We start from the raw sequence: 20,154 nt of genomic DNA on the forward strand, positions 1-20,154 counted from the left end.
TGGACCGTTTACTTTAAAAATTAAATAGTTTAAGCTGAATTTAATACTGCTAGACATTTAAGAAAACTTATGGCTCAACTTCATAATGTATTTTTATCTATATATACACACACACACATATATAATTTGAGAATATGTAAGTATATATAAAACCCCCGTTTTAAATGTTTAAGAAACTTAAAACATTATGAATGTATAGGAATTCACCATAGATCATTGCCTATTTGACAAATATAACTTATCCTAAAAGTCTTCAAAAATACACTTTTCTAATACGTTGAAATTTTCGTATAATTTTATTTACTAAAAATTCCAATTTAGGTAAAGGTACAAGGTATTGGGAAGGAAATCATGTAGGTCAGAGACTTGCCTGATTTCCCGATGGAACTTCCAGATGGAATTTTAACTTATAAAGTTAATAAACAGTTAAATAAAACTATAGTTAGAGGTGGCCCTTAGTATGTGGGAAATTAACAGGATTTTCCTCCTCTTCATCTTCAGACTCTTCAGAAGCAGCAACAGGACTAGTTAATTCAACTCCAAATTGTTCAGAAAGCTTTTTTAACTTCTCTTCTAAGAGAATATTTTTTTTCACTTCTTCTTTGTAATTATACTTCAGATCTTCGATTTCTTCAAAAAATGAAGGATCAAAATTTTCCAGTTCTTTTTTCAGCTTTTTTATTTCCTCCTAATAAGAACATATTATCTTTAAAAGGTATATATAGGAAAAAATACATTCCTTAGGTGTGAACTAAAGAGATTAATTACAAACATGAAAGCCAAAGTAACCTGAATAGTCAAATTCACGGCAGAAGTATTTTCTTAAGATTTTATTAATAAGGTTTCATTGTACAGTGTAAGTAACTAACTTGTTAACTGTCAAATTATTTGTTCTCTAAGTTATGTCCTGGTCTTGGACTAAAATTTATCAGCTCTTAAATCAGAGGGGATTTAATCTTTCTCCAAAAGAATATTAAGATACTCTCAATGAGGCAATCAAAAAACTTGGCTATTCACAACATTGAAGTTATTTTGGTTAAGATTCTTTGGTTAGGCTTTACTTGTATTTTCTTTACAAATATCTGATTTTCAATGAATAATGGTCACTTGTTATAAATATATTTATGATCAGGTAAACTGTTGGGCTTCTGCCTGGCTAAAAGTTAGGCATCTGGTAAAGGAACAATTTGAGCTTTAATGACCATGTAGAATAGCCAGTGATCACTAGTTAATTTTCATATTTATGCTCTTTCGTTCTGTTTACAGATTCTTAAAGAGATAAAGCATATCAAATATCTTTCTTTAAGGAAACTATTCCTGAAAAGAATTTCTGAAGGAAATAAAAGACATTTCCCAATGTGACCCAAAACTTAGAAAAATATTAAAATAATGAGCTATATTTGTGACAATTAAAAATAATTTACTCTTTAATCCTATTTGTCTCAATTTTTTGATGGTTCTGTTTTAATAAATATTTTTAATACAGTCAGATGAATATAATCAACTTTGTAATATCAAGGTTAAATGTAAGTTTAAAATGTGATCCCAGGAATATTTAGGATACATACTTAAAACTCAGAGATGGTGAGCATAAAAACAGTTTTCAACAGCTGTTTTCACAAAACATTTATAATACTATAATTAAAATAGTTACCTTCAAATGCTGCTTTTCTAGATCTGAGGTTTTGAGCTGTGTCTCTAGATCTTTGACCTTTTCCTTTAGTTGATCAGGATCTGTCTCCAAAAAAGTGAAAATTAGACTAAGCTTTTCCCACTCTGAATGAGTTCAAGATAAAGGACTTCTTTTAGAGGATAAGGAGGAAATTTATGAAACTAGAGCCTGGAAAATGTTGTCTTTTATTGTTGAAACACTTTTCAGGCTGTGAATTCTGTATGCTACCTCTATATCAGGTATTATAATTCCATAAGCAGACAAAGAGAAGAGGCATACGTTAGATGTTTGTTAGAAGTATAGATCCAGGTTGATTTTTTACATGGAAGAAACCATTATTTTCAGAGAAAAATTCTAGAACCGAGAAAATCTGTTAGGTGCTAATAGTACAACATTAGAATAAGTAGACTGTTAGGGAAGGGGCTACAACCATAAGGTGGCCAAATGCTCCTGTTACCCAACAGCTTTGACTATTCCGTGTACTTCAGTGCGTATTTACTGTAATTATTGGGTTGGCCAAAAAGTTCATTTGGGTTTTTCCGTAAGAGGTTATAGAAAAACCTGAACGAACTTTTTGGCCAACCCAATACTATGTGAAAAATGTGCTGGGCAGGATGGATAACACAAAGATGAATAAGTCCTGATATTTTGGTAGGAAAACATAAAAAGCACAAGGGCTTTAATTTATTGATTTCCCCCAGAGTTAACATATCTCTAATTTTATAATGAGAATCAATGGGCAATAGTATTTTTGCTTTAATTGCCATCTTTGCTAGAAACATACTTTCTTTAAACTGCATATAATGTGTCATGTGGTCATATTTTACATCCATTGAGGGGTAAAATTTTTAAAATAATGCTGAATTTTGAGAAAATAATGGTCAGCAAATACATTTTCATGAATGGGACAGGAAGCATATTCTATTAAGGTGACCTTGGAATGGTCCTCCAATTACTGTAAGTTGGAGACAAATATTTTCCTCATACTTTTCAAAGCTTCCCTCACCTCTGCAGAAAGTACTAATGATTTTTTTAGAGTTCATTTTTGATCACTGGAGTGCTATATTGAGTTGTCTTAATCAGTGGGATGCTATACATTACATAGCTTGGTAATGAAATTATGCAGTAAAAGTGATTATTATGTATAGCACTTTCCAAAAGTTAGCTTAATGATCACGTATACTTAAATAGTGCTTTAAAATTTCCAAAAAAGTTTTGGTTTGATTTTGAGCCTTAACAGTCTTTGGTAGATATCCTTATTTTTAAATAGAAGATGAGGAAATGAGGGTTCAGAAATTCCTTCTCGGGAAACTGAGGTTTAGAAAGAGAACTTGCCTAACATCAACAGCATTAACTGCTCTTTGGTGCTGTGTCTGGTTTAGTACACCAAGCTGGCTGCTGGAAGAGATGTTATCAAGAGAGGTTTACGTATGTACTTATAGTCACCAAGAGAGGAGGCAGTCTAATGGTCAATAGCAGGAAATGGCAAGGAGCTTTGGAGTTTCACAGATTTAGGCTTCATCCTGCCTCTGCCACTTCCTAGCTGCTTTGAATCTGTTTAACACAGGTAGAATGGAGACAGAGGTACTCAAAATTCAGGGCTATAAGAATTAAATTATACAACGCTTGTAAAGCATTTAGCACAGTGTCTGGAATGACTCATACATGACAGCCTTAATACAAAGTAGCAACAAGACTACTTGGTAGGATATTGAAAAGCTATGTGAAATAGTCAAAAACTGTTTAGATATAAATTAGTATAACCCTTTGGAACAGAATTTGGCATTTTCATAAAAGCTATCAAATACAATATGCATACAAACAATCGATTCTTATTATTTGCAGTAGTTATGTTCTATAAAGTCAACATGAACAATGAATTAGTGAATACTGAACCACTGCTCTTAGGGAAAATAAACCTACATACACATACATCTCACATAGATTTCGTAATCTTAAATCCTGGAAACAACTCATCCTGGTAGGTCCTATTTTCTTTGTTATACAGGAGAGAACAAGGTTGGGAAGTATCAAGTGACTCCTGAGGCTGCCCTAATGACAGGCATCAGAGCTGAAATTTAAACCCAGTCCAGCTGGTCCCAGAACCAGAGGTTCCTGCCCTGTGCAGCAGTGCCGCCTGTTGTCTCTTCCTCTGGTCATCCTTGTATGAGAGCTGAAACAATGCAGAGCATCACCTTGCTGAATCTCATCTAGGAAAGTGTGGATCATAGAACTTAAATTTTTCACTGCTCTGTGTGTATGTCTGCAAAAGTACCACACAGTACTGATTTGGGGTTACAAGTAAATTTACTGAGTAGGTGAATATGCAAATACAGAATCTGCAAATAATGAGGATCAACTATTCACTGTATGTGTGTTCACGCATATAAATATACATTACATACCTATGTGTATATGTGCATACCTATGCACACAGGAACAGGGGAATGATTAGTAATCACTTTTGAATGCAAATGGAAGAGGGTAGGATAGACTTTTTTACTTTGTAAAAGGAAAAAAGAAAGGATATAGGCAATGTTTACTTATATACATTTAGTTTTTAAATTAATAACAAGATGAAAGTAACATTTAGAAGAAAATGTTCAAAGGGCTTAAAAGGGCCTATACTGAGAAACTGGAAGCAACAGACCCAATATTTATTACTTAGCATTGTATCATGGTTAAATCCGTAACATCCAGATGGAATACAAGGAGAAAGACACTTGAATACTTGCTACTCAATATTACAGACAACTCAAAGGGCTCAATGGGAATATTGTTTTGTGGAAGACAGAGACAGCTTTAAAAACTTAAATCAAGGATTTGATTTTATAAAAGGAAGACAGTTATCAGAAATGTGTGAACAAACAAGAAAGGCAAACCCTAATTCAAAAACTTGGGTTATCTAACATGCTATGAGTGTGTTAAAAAATATACTACCGGGTATGGTGCTTTGAGGTCCATTCTGGTCTTTGTTAACTTCTATCTGATGGATTAATTCTTCTTTTTCTTTTTCCAGCTGTCTGTTAGCTAATCTAGAACACAATGATAATGTGTTAAAAAAAGACAGACATTGCTCCACAAAATACATGAGCATTTCTTTAATTGTGTGATGTACAGTGCTTAGAACTTGCTGATATTTATAAAGGTAAACATTTGTCCATTTACTCTCCCTGCTGCAATGCTACCATTCTCAGAGATCAGAGAATCAAAATCCTTCATGTTCTTAAAATCTGATCTGATGTCATTTTCAAGAGTAGTTTTTCTCTTGCAGGGAGGAGCCTCACAAAAGTACGCTACACAGAGCCTTGGAAGAATTTTTTTCCTCATTTCAATTAACATTTGCCTTTGGAAGCTAAGGTTTAATATATTCTATGCGATTAAGAAAGTTTAAATTACAAACTTGACACCTATATTAAGATCTGGTTTACCCTTTTTTTAGCATCCATTATATAAAAGAGTGATTGGCATTAGAAGGATGAAATAAGGCTGAAAAACCTATTAGGCAGCAAGGTTGAAAAATCTTAACTGTCTAGATATAGCAAATGTGGTTATATTAAAAAATAATTTTTAAAAAGTAGTCATATGAACAAATAATATACCTAAGAACTTGAAGCTCCCATTGAAGGCCTTGCTCTGTTTCATCACCTTCAGGAACATGTTTGAGAATCTCAATCTTTGGGCACAATGAAAAGTTAGAAGACAAAGTTTGACACAGAAATATGAGGTTTTATAAAGATACTTTCAATGAAGCATAATTTTAAAAGTTGAGTTTTCAAAAGTTCATATGATTTTACATCTATGGTGATCTATCCACTATTTATTCAACAATTATTTATTGAGGAACTACTGCATGCCAGGCATTGTCCTAGGCACACTGGATACAGCAGTGAATAAGCAAAACCCCTTCCTTCATGATCCTGTGGTCCTTACATTTTTAGTGGGGGAAGACAAACAGTGAGCATGTGATGTGACTTGATAACACTTCAAGATGGTGAGAAGGGCTATTAAGAAAAATAACCTAGGGTAAGAGGACAGAGTGATGGAAAGTAGTATAGGTTTGGGAGGGTCTGAGGAGCTTGCATTTAAGCAGAGACATGAAGTGCAGGGGTGAGCTATGAGAATATTTGGGTAAACAGTATTCTAAACAAGGGAAACAAAAGCAAGGCCCAGAAGTTTGGATGAGTTTGGTTTTCCCGAGGATTGAAAGAATGTCAGCGTGGCTAGAGCACTATGAGTGCTGGAGAAAGTAAAGGTGAGGCTAGAGAGGAAACCAGATGCCATACCATGTAGGTCTTTGCAGGCTATGAAAAGAACTTTAGGATTTTGTTCTGGGGTAATGGGAACCACTGGAAGATTCTAAGGATGAGACTGCTATGATTTGCTTTATACCTTTAAAAGGATTACTTGGCAACTATGTGGAAAATAGGTCAGGGATAAGGAGAAGGTGAAACAAGGCAAGAGCGGAAGCAGGGAGACCAGTTAGGAAATTACTGCTATTCAGGTGTGAGAGAATAGCTTAGACTAGACTGGCAGTGTTGGAGGTGCTGAGACATCATCAGATTTGGGATACATCTGAAATAGAGCTGACAGGATTTAATGAAAAAGACACGGAGTATGAGTGAAAAGAAAGGAGTCTATGATCCAAGGTTTTTGACTTAAACAAATAGGTGAATGGTGGGGCCATTCACTTAGATGGAACTTGTAGGAGAGGAATTAGTCCAGAGTTCATTTTTACCTACATAACACAATGAATGCCGAGGGGTGGTTTGAAATACGATGCATTATTTTATCACATAAAGAAAAATGACATTACTTGCCTGTTGCTCAAGATCTTCCGTGTATTTCTTAACTTTTTGTTCCCTCTCTGTTGCTTGTCTTACAAGCTGTTTAAGATCAGTAAGGCTTTTAGTTTTGTTGGCAATATCAGTTTCCAATTCTTTCAACTTGGTTTCATACATTCTAAAAGTATAAAGAAAAAAAAATGGTGTAGACGTGGAAAATAATTTCTCTAATTCATTTAAAAGCTAGTTCAAGTTACTGCGCTAAAAATAAAGAATATCTTATTATACTGTGTCTTCTAGTCAAATCTTTTCCTACATATTTACTTAGCATTAGGTGACAGCAAGGATAAGTACCCCTAATTAACAGGCCAATTAAATAGAGGATTTAGATGTTTCCCAAAGTTATAACAAGGATGGAACCTGAATTTTACCACTGTCAAAGATTAAAATCAATACCTTTTTCAATCACAAATAGAAATTAAATTCATAAGAATATAAAATTCTGTATTATTGAATATTCTTAGGAATATACTTAGAGATAACAAACTAAAGCATTTAATACACACACACACACACACACACACACACACACACACACACACACACACACACACACACACACACACACACACACACACACACACACGTAGGAGGTATCCAGGTAGAGCAAAACCAAAAGAACACTGCTGGGAGAGGGAAAAGAATGTGTAAAAGCAGGGGTAAGAAAAATGGCATAAGATGCGGGAGGGATGAAGCTTGTAAAAATCTAAATACATTTGTAAATTTTCAAGAAATGATCAATAGTTCAAAAAAAAAAATCCAGACTCCAAAAGAAACTTCTAAAACACTGAGCCAAAATGGCTTTACAAACCTATCATACCACCTTAAAGGAGACAATGCTTATAACATTCAAATTTTTCCAGAGAAAAGGAAAGAAGGAACACTTTGGCAACAAAATCAGGTAAGGACAGGATAAAGAAGGAAAATTATTATCTCAGTATTACAACAAAATAATACAATTATTATCAAAGAGCTTGTGATAAACCTTAGGAACCTAGATTAGAAGGCAACGTTCTTAACCTGACAAAAGCCATCGAAGTGGTGAAATATCTTGAAGCTCACTCTGTCATTCAATTCCCAGCTCTAAATGCCACCCAGTCAGAGAGGCCTTCTCTGACCACCCTATCTAAAACAGCTCCTGCATCACCCCGGCCTGTCTCAGCAGTCAGTACTATAAAGCTGGATGTGGAATAGATGTTATCAGTTTGTTGAATAAATAACAGAGCAACTATAAAGATTTCAGTGTGAACATAATGGTTAATGGGTACCAAAAGGTTATCTCCCAAACCACTTTACCGAACTGGGTGTCTAATCCCATCTGCAGACTTTAGCAATTTTTTTGGTGGATTTAGAGAGGCTTGAGGCCAAAGATCAGAATTAGCCTTCTGTCAAGTGGATTCTACTAGGACTTAGTTTTTTTAAAAAATGCTTACTGAAGGCCTACTCTATACTCAGTTATCTGTACAGTTCTCAGATGAAAAACACATAAATGATCTAAAGGGCAAAGTCATTTTCAGTTATGGTTAAAACTCATCACCCCTTCAAATATTTATAAACTTTATAAACCCTTTTCACATTAATAATCTTTTCTGCAGCCCCAAAGAGCCCTTTTTTAGAAAAGAAGAGGACAGGGATTATCATTTCCACAGCTTTAAAAAACCTTAAATTCACAGAAGAACTGTAATTTACTTAAGGGCATAGTGAGAAATAGGTATTTCTAAGCCCTGGAAGCTACCTGGCTCTCTGAAGGAACCTAGTCAAAGCAGGCCTTTTAGAAATACATCTAGGGCTTCCCTGGTGGCGCAGTGGTTGAGAGTCTGCCTGCCGATGCAGGGGACACGGGTTTGTGCCCCGGTCTGGGAAGATCCCATATGCCGCGGAGCAGCTGGGCTCGTGAGCCATGGCCGCTGAGCCTGCACGTCCAGAGCCTGTGCTCCGCAACAGGAAAGACCACAACAGTGAGAGGCCCACATACCGCAAAAAAAAAAAAAAAAAAAAGAAATACATCTAACATAAAGCAGAGTCTGGCATGCAGCAGGTACTGAGTAAATACCTGCTGGATAAATACATCTCGAAGCAACTCAAAATTCTTTGAGTCCACGTGTGATTGTAGAAGGAAATAAAGGGCCAACCAGGAAATCAACTGATAGGGTTGCTGGTTGAGAGCCTCTGCTGGAGTCCAAGCAGGCAAAAGAAGACCCCTTCTCCCCTTTACACTATCACACATATTATTTCATTTAGCCCTCACACCAGCCCTCTGACAGAATTAAGAAACAGTTATGGGGGAAGAGTAGATTCTGAGTACTCTCAGTATGATGTTGGGACAGGAACCAAGGACCCTTCTCCAAGACTGCCTGGCCACCTGGGCCTTCTAATCTACCTGCAAAACCTTTCTCTTTTCTCCTTAGACTTGTCTGACAGGGTCAAGTGAGTGCAACAGGCCCACTGTGGGGCCTGCTGTAGCCTCACAGTGCTAAGATTGCCATCCCAGCTGTAGTGATGGTGGCTGCCAATCCACGTCAAGTCCATTCTCAACAGCAGGTAGGTATCCAAGGGGATGCTGAGATGCACAGACAGAAGCAACTCTAGGAATATGGTAAAATAAAGATATGTTTGCCTTCTGAAATGGGGCCAGTAGATGTCAAGAACACCCCTTCATACAGGATGACTTTATTGGGACAGGACATGGGCAGGATGTCACTGGTCTCTGGCTTCTACATATACTCCTTGAAGCAGCTGCTTAACGTTGGAAGTGAGAATGACACCAAAGCCTTTTACTGACTCATCGGAGTTATGATGAACCACCTCTGGGGACAGTGACAATGAACATATGAATGTTTACTAGTGAATTCCTATCACCTCTTTCATAGCCACAAAGTTGATTTGACAGGCAGGAATTGCACATACTTTCAGAAAAGGCTCAAGGGATGGGAGAAAATCAAGTGCCAGAAAGCAGAGGCCAGTAAGACATTAAAACTGTTTGCTGAATTCATCTGTTGAGGCTATTTGAAGAGCAAGATGCCCAGAACATAACTCCAAAATTGCAGTTGTAGCTGGAGAAAAGCAGCACCCGGGAGAAGCTGGGCACCATCAGTCCAGGCTCATGGCTGACAGCAGCTTCACGATGCCTACCCAGCTCCAACACCCTTAGCCCAGCCCCAGCTCTTCTCTGTCCCATGCCGACACCCCAATTAGTTAAATATTTTAAGGAAGAAAAAGTGAGGATCATGTTAAAACAAACAACCAAACAGTTCTTTATGAAAGAACTAAGTGAATCACTGTCATATTCTTTAAAAACAATAATGGCAGAATTAGAGCTCATTAAACTGTGCAAATTTTAAACTGTTTGTTCCTACCTTGTAACAACAATTGATTTCCATCTCTTGCTGTCAGCACCTTCAAGCTGTGGACCTCTACTTTCTGCCAACTGTAATCTCTTACCAGTCTCTTCTAGTTGAACTGTCATCTTCTCATTTAATATCTCCAAATTATTCTTAGCTATCCGTAATTTTTCTGCAGCTTCAGTTTCCTATCATTAAAAGCTAATTAGTATATTATGCCAAAATGTAATATTGTTCTCATGGATATAGTATATTCAAAATTATCAATCACTACAAACTAGAAAGAAAATAACCTGGAGTTCTAAATGCTGATTAAAATTCCAACAAAAATCCAATGTTTCTTTTACTCTAAAACAGCAATATGGCCATAATAATTAGAACAGATCATGTAAATGAGGTTAGAAAAATACATTTACAATATTTTACTCTAGTGGTTACTTTAAATTTGTCATATTTGTAATAGTTAGAGAAAATGGGATAGTTTATGTCTTTAGATTTTTTTTCATCATTCACTGAGTATTTTAATTTCAATACCATTACCCAAACACAATTTTTCTAAGTATTTAAATAAATTCATAAGGTACATATATCCAGTTAATTAGTTAATGGGATTAGATTTCAAGTTGTTTTAAAATGCCGTGGGGGAAATGTCTTTAGATTTTTAAAAGATGTTTTGACTTTTTAGTACCTGAGAGACATAACTGTAAGTATAAACTATGTGTAATTACCACAGATTATTTCCACTATTAAACATCCACATTCACAGCACAGTACCACTCTGGCCTCACAATACATTCATATACCACTGTAACTAGTTTAAAAATATAATTGCAATTTATTCACTGGATCATCCATATAAATAACAACACCTATTTTTCTGGGGCAAGGAATATATTTTGCCACTTAAATAGAAAGGAATCTTACTGTTTAACAAAATAGTTTCATATACTCTTTTTTTTTTTTTTTTTTGCGGTACGCTGGCCTCTCACTGCCGTGGCCTCTCCCGTTGCGGAGCACAGGCTCCGGACGCGCAGGCTCAGCGGCCATGGTTCACGGGCCCAGGCACTGCGCGGCATGTGGGATCTTCCCGGACCGGGGCAAGTACCCACATCCCCTGCATCGGCAGGTGGACTCTCAACCACTGCGCCACCAGGGAAGCCCCATATACTCTTTACTGTACATCAAGCATTATTCTAAGACATGTGCATAAATATTAACTCATTTAAACCCTGTAGCAGCTCTGTGAAATAGATATACTCAATATTCCCAGTTTTACAGACGAGGAAATTGAGAGGAGAGGGAATAGTAGATTCTCCTAGCTCCCACAGTTAAGAAGTAATAAAGCAGGCTTCCCTGGTGGCGCAGTGGTTAAGAATCCACCTGCCTATGCAGGGGACACGGGTTGAAGCCCTGGTCCAGGAAGATCCCACATGCCGCGGAGCAACTAAGCCCGTGAGCCACAACTACTGAGCCCACGCGCCACATCTACTGAAGCCCACGCGCTCTAGAGCCTGTGCTCTGCAACAAGAGAAACCACTGCAATGAAAAGCCCGTGCACCACAACAAAGAGTAGCCCCCGCTCGCTGCAACTAGAGAAAGCCCGCGCACAGCAACAAAGACCGAACACAGCCAAAAATAAGTAAATTTATTAAAAAAAAAAAGAAGTAATAAAGCTAGGATTTGAATACTGGCTACATTATACTGCCTCTGAATTTATTAATTTTTTATTTTCAATGTTCCTCATAGTGAAAGGATGGTGGGCATAAAAACACAATTCCTGGATGAATTGGGAGATTGGGATTGACATATATACACTAATATGTATAAAATAGATAACTAATGAGAACCTGCTGTATAGCACAGGGAACTCTACTCAGTGCTCTGTGGTGACCTAAATGGGAAGGAAATCCAAAAAAGAGGGGATATATGTACACATATAGCTGCTTCACTTCGCTGTACAGCAGAAATTAACATGACATTGTAAAGCAACTATACCCCAATTAAAAAATAAATAAATAAAAACAAAACAAAACAAAACAGCACAATTCCTAAATCTCTTAATACCTACTCTGAGTAGGTACTCTCATCAACTTTTTCATTGTTTTCCCAAAATGTAGCAGTTAATTAACATAAAAGTAAGTATAGTCAATAATGAAAGCCATACTTTTTTAAGTTCTTTACGAAGCCTTTCATTTTCAGCAACAATTTTCTCTGTGCCTTTGGTCTTGGATTCATAGTGCATGCTCAACTGACGTCCAAGATGAACTCTGAGTTTTTCTAATTCAGCCTAGTAATTAAAAAAACCCTACATTATCAAAACAAGGAAATAAACGATGATCTTGTAAACTCATAAAACTTAGTTTAATGTGGTTTTAGAGACCATATTTGATATAATTAGAATTAAATTCTTCCCTTTAATACTGGTCATCTAGAGTAGAGGTTCCCAATCTTGGCTTAGAATGAGCTGATGACTTTAAAAAAGAATCACAATACCAATGGTAGGACCAATCCCAAAATAATCTGATCAATCTCAAAATTGGGGGCTTAGGCAGATGTATTTTTGAAAATAGATACAGTTAATAATTTTATGCTGCCAGATTGAGAAGCAATGGTCTGGAAATAATAAAATGACCAAGTGGTGCTACTCTAACTACTCTTAGCCTTGTCTCCAACATTTTTTTTTCTGTATGTGTAAAATATCTACTGCATCCATTAAAGCCACTTTATACACTGTATTTTAAATTGTCTTTAAAAATTGTATCAGTAAAACATTCTGTACAAATGACCGCATTAAGAATATTACCTTCAGTTTTCCGTTTTCCATTTCAATATTAGCCATTTTTTCACTGGTTAACATTCCTGATGCTTTTTTCAGCTGTTCATTTTCCCTTTGGACTTTTTCAACTACTTTTTTCATTAAACCAATGGTTTTTTCTAGTTCTGGGATTGTCTTTCCACTTCTACCAGACTAGGAAAAAATGTTAACTTTTTATTTAATCAAATATTTTAGAGAGTATAACATAAAGTACCAAGAATATAAGAGGTTTATTATTAAACTCATTGTTGATTCCTAACATTTGAAGCCAAGGCTTGTACGACTTCAACTCGTTATAATAACCCTGTGAAAGAGGAATTACCCTTACTTTGCATATAAGAAAATCAAGACTCAGAGAATTTGATATTCCTAAAGTCATGCAGCTAATAAGTAACACCTTAAACCCTAGTATACTGGAAAGAACATTAGTATAGTAGCATTATAACTAGGAAGCTGCCATGGATATCATAAAAAAATAATTATAAAATGTTAGAACCAGACCAAGGAGCAGTTAGCAGTTACCTCAATGAACAGATGGAAGATTCCTGGAAGTTAAATGTTTTCAAGGTGTAGAGGGATATGCAATGAAAAAAGAGATGGTATAGAGTCCAAGTGGGATAAAAAGCATGTAAGATGAGACAGATGATAAAATACATTAACTTGAAACAGAGAAAGCTTAATGATGTTTTACATTATAGATGCAGCAGAATAAAATTGAAACTAGAGGCACTAGTAAAGGCATATCAATACTGTTATGACATATCCAAACTTGTTTTTTCATTTCCAGCTTATCACTTCTGAAGCCAAAACAAACATATGGCGTATTCTCACATACTCACCCCTCTAACGTGGCCAAGTTTCCTCTCTACTTCTGCTTTTTCTTTCTTAAGAAATTCACACATTTCCTTCAAATCCCTTACCTGATTCTAAAAGATTAAAGAAAACATGTAACAATTTAACATAGCTATAGCCATTGAAAAGGAAAGGCAAGCAATTCATCTGAACTACCAGTCTCTTCAACTGTATAGCTGAATTAAACAAGTGGGTCTTTACACCAATGAGGAGGATTTTGAACCATGACATATGCTGAGTTAATACAACAGCATTTTGTATATGAATTTCAAGAAATATTTCCTGCATTATTGCCTTAGTATACAATAGAAATTTGAGTTTAGAAGTCCTGATTTCAACTCTCCCAGAGACTACATATGTAGAACCTTACCCACATAGTACAGAGAAAGAGACAACTGATCTTCTGACACTGGTTCTAAGTGTAAAAATCAGAATGAGAGAAGCAGGATATAGCTTAATTATACTGTTACCAGTGGAATTAACAGATTGCTGATATTCTAAGTTAAAAAACACAAATGAAACAGTCAGTCAAGAGAAAAGGACTCCCTTAAATAGGATAAGATTTGGAAAACCAAAAATAAACTTATTATAAACATCAAAATAATTTCTAAAAGAGACAATTATCCTAAAATATTTTAATTTAAAGACTATATTTTTAGAGCTATCCTAATATTTTAAAGTGTGACAACTGTTAATTAAATACACCAACCATCATCTTGCCACACACATGACATTTGAACTTGCTATTTCTGTTGCCTGGAACTCTTTTTCTAGTAACTGTATGACCTACTTCCTTACCTGTCCCCTAGCTCTCTGCTAAAATATCACTTTATTAAGGAAGCCTCCCCTTACTATCCTATTTTAAAGAGCAATCCCATATTCACTTGACCCTTGAACAATGTGGAGGTATAACTTATAGTTGGTCCTCTATATCTGCAGTTCCTTTGCATCCGTGGGTTCAACCAACCATGGAAAAGGCAGTACAGCAGTATCTACTACTGAAAAATATCCCCATATAAGTGGACCCTCGCAGTTCAAGGGTCAGCTATACCCCTATGCAACACACACACACACACACACACACCCTTCACACTAACTGTGCTTTTTCTTCTTAGCACTTTAACCTCAGCTGACATACTACATATTGACTTGCTTACCTATTATGAGCCTTCCCTTACTGGAATGTAAGCTCTACAAGTGCAAGAATTTTTTTGATTGCTGTTTTCCAGCACCTAGAAGAGTACCTCACACAAAAAAGGCCCTCAACAAATAACTGTTAAATGAGCAAATGCAGAAAGTATAACACTACCATGATATTTTATGAATATGAGTTTCTGACTTCTTCATAAGCTAACATGGTAAACATAACAATTAAGTAGGGAGAAAAAGGCATTAGATTTCCTAACTATAATAAAGAATATTAAATTTACCTTTAATCTTGGCAAATCTTTATTTGCTTGTTCAAGCTGAAATTTTAATTCAATATTTTCAGATGACAACTTCAAGTTTTCCCTCTGGAGCTCCTGTTCTCTTTGATAATGATCATCTGACTCTATTCGTGAAGTCTTCAGGAAAATGAAGTTAGGAATATTTTTAAGGTGTAACAAATAAAAGCTACGCTGAAACACTACGCTGAAAGGGAACATTTTTCCTCAAAGGAATGAGAAAATTGGAGACCTCTAGAGAAAACAACCATAAACGAACAAACAAACTCACATGAGAAAAGGTAATCAGTCTGTTGTAATTAATACAGAAAGCAAAGTCAGTGTGATTTAATAATGTCCACACATATAATGCCTCCATATATACTCTCATAATGACTAAACGAATTTGTAGTGGTCCTTCCATCCAAAAATAAAGTACTGTTACCTGTTACAGATTGTCTCATGCCCCAACCCCTACCCAGCCCCAAATTCATATGTGAAGTCCTAACTCTCAGTACCTCAGAATGACCTTATTTGAGGATAGGGCCTTTTCAGAGATAACTAAGTTAAAACAGGGTCATTAGGGTGGGCCTTAATCCAACAAGGTCTGATGTTCTTATACCAAAGGGAAATGTGAACATACAGACATACATAGAAGGGAGACACTGTAGAGATGGGGAGAAGCTAGCCATCTATGAGCCAAGGAGAGAGGCCTGGAACAGATCCTTCCCCCAAGGCCTAAAGAAGCAATCAACTCTGCCGATACCTTGATTTTGGACTTCCGGCTTTCAGAAGTGAGAGAATACATTTCTGTTGTTTAAGCCATCAACTCCGTGGTGTTTTGTTATGGTGGCCCTAGCAAACAAATCTACAAGCCTACAAAAAGTGCCTCAATTCCTCCTCCTTTAGAAAGCTATTCATCATTCCTTGAGCTAAAGTAATCACTCCCTCCTCTGAAATCCAGTAACACTTTATTTGCATTTCTTTTGGCATGAATCCACCTTGGGTTATTATTTATGTTCAATTTCAGTTCTCATTCTAAGCTATAGATTATTTGAAAGAGAAATCTGTGCTCGGTTACTTTTTCCTATAAAGTGGGTAGAATACCCCTTACCCTCATAAACTTGTTAAGAGCATTATATGAGATAATTTTGTGAAAGCACTCAGAACAGCTTTAGTTTTTTTTCTCCCCCATTCCATTCTCTATTGGCTTGATTGACGATCAACTCAATAACTCCACAGACATTATGATGATTATCATATTATTATATAATATATTTATATATTACACATTACATTATTATTAAAGTATAATATTCTATAAATACATTTATTGTACATGGCTCTGTAACATCCTTTTAGTTAGCAGTAGGTTAAATACATTCTGACATATTCACCATTAGGTTAAAAAAAAAGTTTTCTTAGGTAAAACGCAGTAAAAGTAAAGAAATTAGAAAATAGGAGACAGAAATGTAAAGAAATTCTGGGCTGACCTTTGATTCTGACCTGAGGGCATACACTGCATGTATCTACCTGATTTCTAACTGTTTGAGGGAATGTGTGTGCGTATGAACATATACAGTGGCAAGAAAAAGAAGACGGACATATTTCATGGTGTCAGTAAACTATAGCAATATGTTCCTACTTATTCTCTGTCAGATAACCCAAGTATACATTCTGATTCTACTACTATTAAGGTTAACCCCAGGCAAATCATGCCACCTGCAACATCCTCTGTTTTTTGTTTTTTTTTTTTTTTTGCGGTACGTGGGCCTCTCCCGTTGCGGAGCCCAGGCTCCGGACGCGCAGGCTCAGCGGCCATGGCTCACGGGCCCAGCCGCTCCGCGGCATGTGGGAATCTTCCCGGACCGGGGCACGAACCCATGTCCCCTGCATCGGCAGGCGGACTCTCAACCACCAGGGAAGCCCCCGGGTCCTCTGTTTTTGCATCTTACAAATGAAGGCACTAGACAGGATGATTTTTAAGGTCTCTTCAGACATGGAAATCTGTAGTTCCCTATCCCTGAGCTCTTCTGTCTCCCTTACTTCACCTCTTCAGTCTATGATAGCTATTTAATAAGTGATAATAAGTACCCCTGATAGATATAAAGTGTACTAAATTTCATTCACAGAAGAGAATAATTCTATCTGATGATATTACATGAACTGCTGAATGTTCTCAACAGTTCTCACTAAAATATGGATGCAATTCTTTGTGTAAGTGAATGTGGATCATTTTTTTCCTCCTATTCTCAGAAAACAAAACTAAAAGTATTAGTTGAGATTGTCCAAATTTTTGGAAAATAAATTCTAGTGAAACTTCTATAAAAGTAAAATAAATAAAATTCTTGTGTAATCAATTTTGGGGGGACTTCCAAATTGCTCTATAGAAGAAGAATCCTGTTAAAAGGTATACACTGCCAAAAGTCAAATTCTTAGTGGATGAGAGTTAGTGATAACACACAGTGGAAGTCTCAAATTCTCAATTACTTATTATCAAGTGAAAAAAAGAAGCATTATGTACCTGGATAAGGAAACGAAATAAGAATTAAGACATTTTCATCCATTTTCTCTTAATTTAAATGTCTGATTTAATGAGAATGAGGACTTAGGTGACTAGAATATCTGAAGTGGAAAGGAATGAATGAATAAATGAATGCTATTTGATTTCAACTGGGAACAAACTTCTTATTCTGTTGAATAAATTGACCAAACTTAGTGTGTGTATGTAGAAAGTTCATAAACTGTAGAATCAGACCTCCATTTAAATCCTGGTTCTGCATCTTCTTGATCACTAGAGATGTTACTTATTCTCCAAGCTTCCCACATAAAGTAGAAATAATTCTCTGCAGAGTATTGTGAAAACTATACCTAGGCACTACATGTAAGCTTCCTTTTCTCATTATAAAAAAGTATCTGTTACAGGGCAAAAAGACCATTAAAGGAACTTGCTATATATGTTAGAATGTTACACAGCATCATAACAGATTTTTACTGATATTATTCATTGTCGTGAAATTTTACTCGCAGTGAGATTTTTACAGCATGCTGAAGTAGGAATTTCTAAGGCAAAACGAACTCATCTAAAGTGCCTTATTTTCGTTATTCTGTTACCTAATCTAATACTTGGTAAAACAGTGAGTACTAATGGTAATACCAATACCAATGGTAAAACAGTGAGTACTAAAATGAATCGGGAAATGTACAACCACTAAGTTTTTGTAGGAACTAGTCAAATATTAGGGTTTAAGGAGAAGTTTATTAACAATTAATATTCTTTACAAATCCTACACAATTTGTTTCCATTTGCACCATATATGTACACCACTTGCTATGAGAAAACTCAGCCAAGAGAGAAATAAAGGACTGCCATGTACTCAAACCTGGGACGCTTCATTTCTTGGCTGGACTGACACATCAGTTTCAGAGTTTGCCTGTGCATCCTCCTCAGCACACTGCCTCACTGCAGCAGCGCTTGTGGCGTAACCACAGTCCTCCCCAGCAGATTCTTCTGGATCCATGTGGTTGTTGTGACTCACATCTTCAGCTATGTGTCCCTTTTCTTTCTCATTCTTGCCTAGCTCATTCTCTTCCTTGTTTTTATATTCCTGTTTATTATTTTCACAACAGTCTTGATTAATTTTTTCAACTTTACAATCTGGTTCCTTTTCAAAATTGGAGTTAAAATCCGTCAAGGTACCATTAGTTGACCTAAGTGGACTTGATTTATTATTTGGTCTTGACTCAGATTTATTTAACTCCGTAGGATCTACAATATCTTCTGCTTTGTGTTTTTCTTCATTATTGTAACACTGTAGAGTATTCCTAGGTACCTGATGATATAAGTTGTCCCTAACATCTATTCCTTTCCTATTTTTAACTCTGAGTACTGTCATGGGTTTTTTTTGGTTCCTGTGTAAATTGTTCTTTTTGTGAAAAATATTATGCCTGTATTTATTAACACTGGTAGCAAGAGGAGAAAGCGTAGCTGCATCACATAACAGATTCTGCTTGAAGCAGACGAAAGAGAAGAAACAGGAAAAGAAAAGGAAAAAAAATAATAAAAATATACACATGAATGTTTTAAAATAAGATACAACAAATAATTCTACATTAATGAGACTTTATAAAGAAAAACGAGAAATGTATCACATATCTGAATGGAAATAATGTTATAACATACCTTCCTATTTTATCTAACTATATGTTCTTGTCACAGCAAAACTCATAACTACATTTAAAAATCTCCAGAAATCATTTGTAATGACATTTTATGCAAAGCATAAGAATCATAAGTTTACCATTGTTATGTAAAAAGGATTATAGAAGTTAACATACATCATTACCTAGTAAAAATAAAAGTTGGATTTATTGCATTAATATGAATGAGAAGGATCTACTGTTTTTAGCTAGCTAAAGGTAGAAGTTGATTTCACTTTTAAACTTTAGAATACAAAAAATGAAAAGAAAAGACGTGCACTTACTGAAGGCCTAGAATATGCATCCTTTGAAAACTGTTTTTCTAAAGCATGAAGTTTTTCTTGGAGGTATTTATTTTGTAAACGTAAATCTTCTATAACAGAATCTCGAGGAAGAGCCTGATGGGTCCTATGAACAACAATCACAGACTCTTTACTGTTCAAACTTCCAACTTTTTACTGTTTTATCATATTAAAAAATAGAAAAAAATATTTTAACACTGTATTTCTTTTAAATTCTACAAAACTTGAAAACTTTACAAAATTAAATTAAAACACGACTATATTATAAACTGATCCTCTACAGAGGATTCACGGCTGGCCTCCTTTAAACTATGAATTAAAAAGGGTATTTTGATTTTAAAAAAATACATTAATATATGTAAAGAACATGCATCTATTTTGGGGATTGTGTAAAACAGCTGAATAAAAATACCTACTATTTTTAAAACATTATATAATAATTTCATAACATCCATGCGCTTCTCAAGATGGTAAAGCATTTTATAAGGTTCTTAGTGGAGCCAGATAATAATCTATTTCTTCAATCTATACTACTCACCTGCATGGCCTACAAGGCCCTCCGCTATCTGGCACAAGCACACCTGTTCAGCACATTTGTCCAGGACTCTTCCCTTACTTCGGCAAATAAATCCACTCTTACCCACACATGAAAGATTCACTCCTGCCACTATGTCTCTGCTAGGGTTCTGTTTTCTCGGAATGTC

General features: G+C 35.8%; 2 protein-coding genes across 6 annotated transcripts in view; both read right to left on the reverse strand.

Moving 5' to 3' along the window:
* Positions 1 to 442: 442 nt before the first annotated feature.
* Positions 443 to 20,154, reverse strand: part of CEP290 (centrosomal protein 290) — a 96,956-nt gene continuing 77,244 nt past the window's right edge. For 4 of the 5 annotated variants that reach the window (XM_060025327.1, XM_060025328.1, XM_060025329.1 and 1 more), the window contains 11 exons: positions 19,433 to 19,556; positions 14,955 to 15,089; positions 13,512 to 13,598; positions 12,661 to 12,825; positions 12,022 to 12,144; positions 9,873 to 10,045; positions 6,493 to 6,634; positions 5,275 to 5,348; positions 4,613 to 4,707; positions 1,655 to 1,734; positions 443 to 688 (listed from right to left, as the gene is read on the reverse strand). In XM_060025327.1, coding sequence (XP_059881310.1) covers positions 443 to 688; positions 1,655 to 1,734; positions 4,613 to 4,707; positions 5,275 to 5,348; positions 6,493 to 6,634; positions 9,873 to 10,045; positions 12,022 to 12,144; positions 12,661 to 12,825; positions 13,512 to 13,598; positions 14,955 to 15,089; positions 19,433 to 19,556 — 1,444 coding nt within the window. Of the gene's footprint in view, positions 689 to 1,654; positions 1,735 to 4,612; positions 4,708 to 5,274; positions 5,349 to 6,492; positions 6,635 to 9,872; positions 10,046 to 12,021; positions 12,145 to 12,660; positions 12,826 to 13,511; positions 13,599 to 14,954; positions 15,090 to 19,432; positions 19,557 to 20,154 lie in introns of those variants that run through there. The other variant, XR_009521236.1, reaches the window with a different exon arrangement.
* On the reverse strand, positions 18,261 to 19,288 carry LOC138414210 (uncharacterized). Its single transcript, XM_069541221.1, has 2 exons — positions 19,250 to 19,288; positions 18,261 to 18,955 (listed from the first exon to the last, which is right to left on the reverse strand). Exons 1-2 carry the CDS (start codon positions 19,286 to 19,288, stop codon positions 18,326 to 18,328), a joined length of 669 nt encoding a protein of 222 aa, XP_069397322.1. The 3' UTR covers positions 18,261 to 18,325.

Source organism: Delphinus delphis, chromosome 11 (genome assembly GCF_949987515.2).
Source record: "Delphinus delphis chromosome 11, mDelDel1.2, whole genome shotgun sequence".
In the NCBI taxonomy this organism is placed as follows: domain Eukaryota; kingdom Metazoa; phylum Chordata; class Mammalia; order Artiodactyla; family Delphinidae; genus Delphinus; species Delphinus delphis.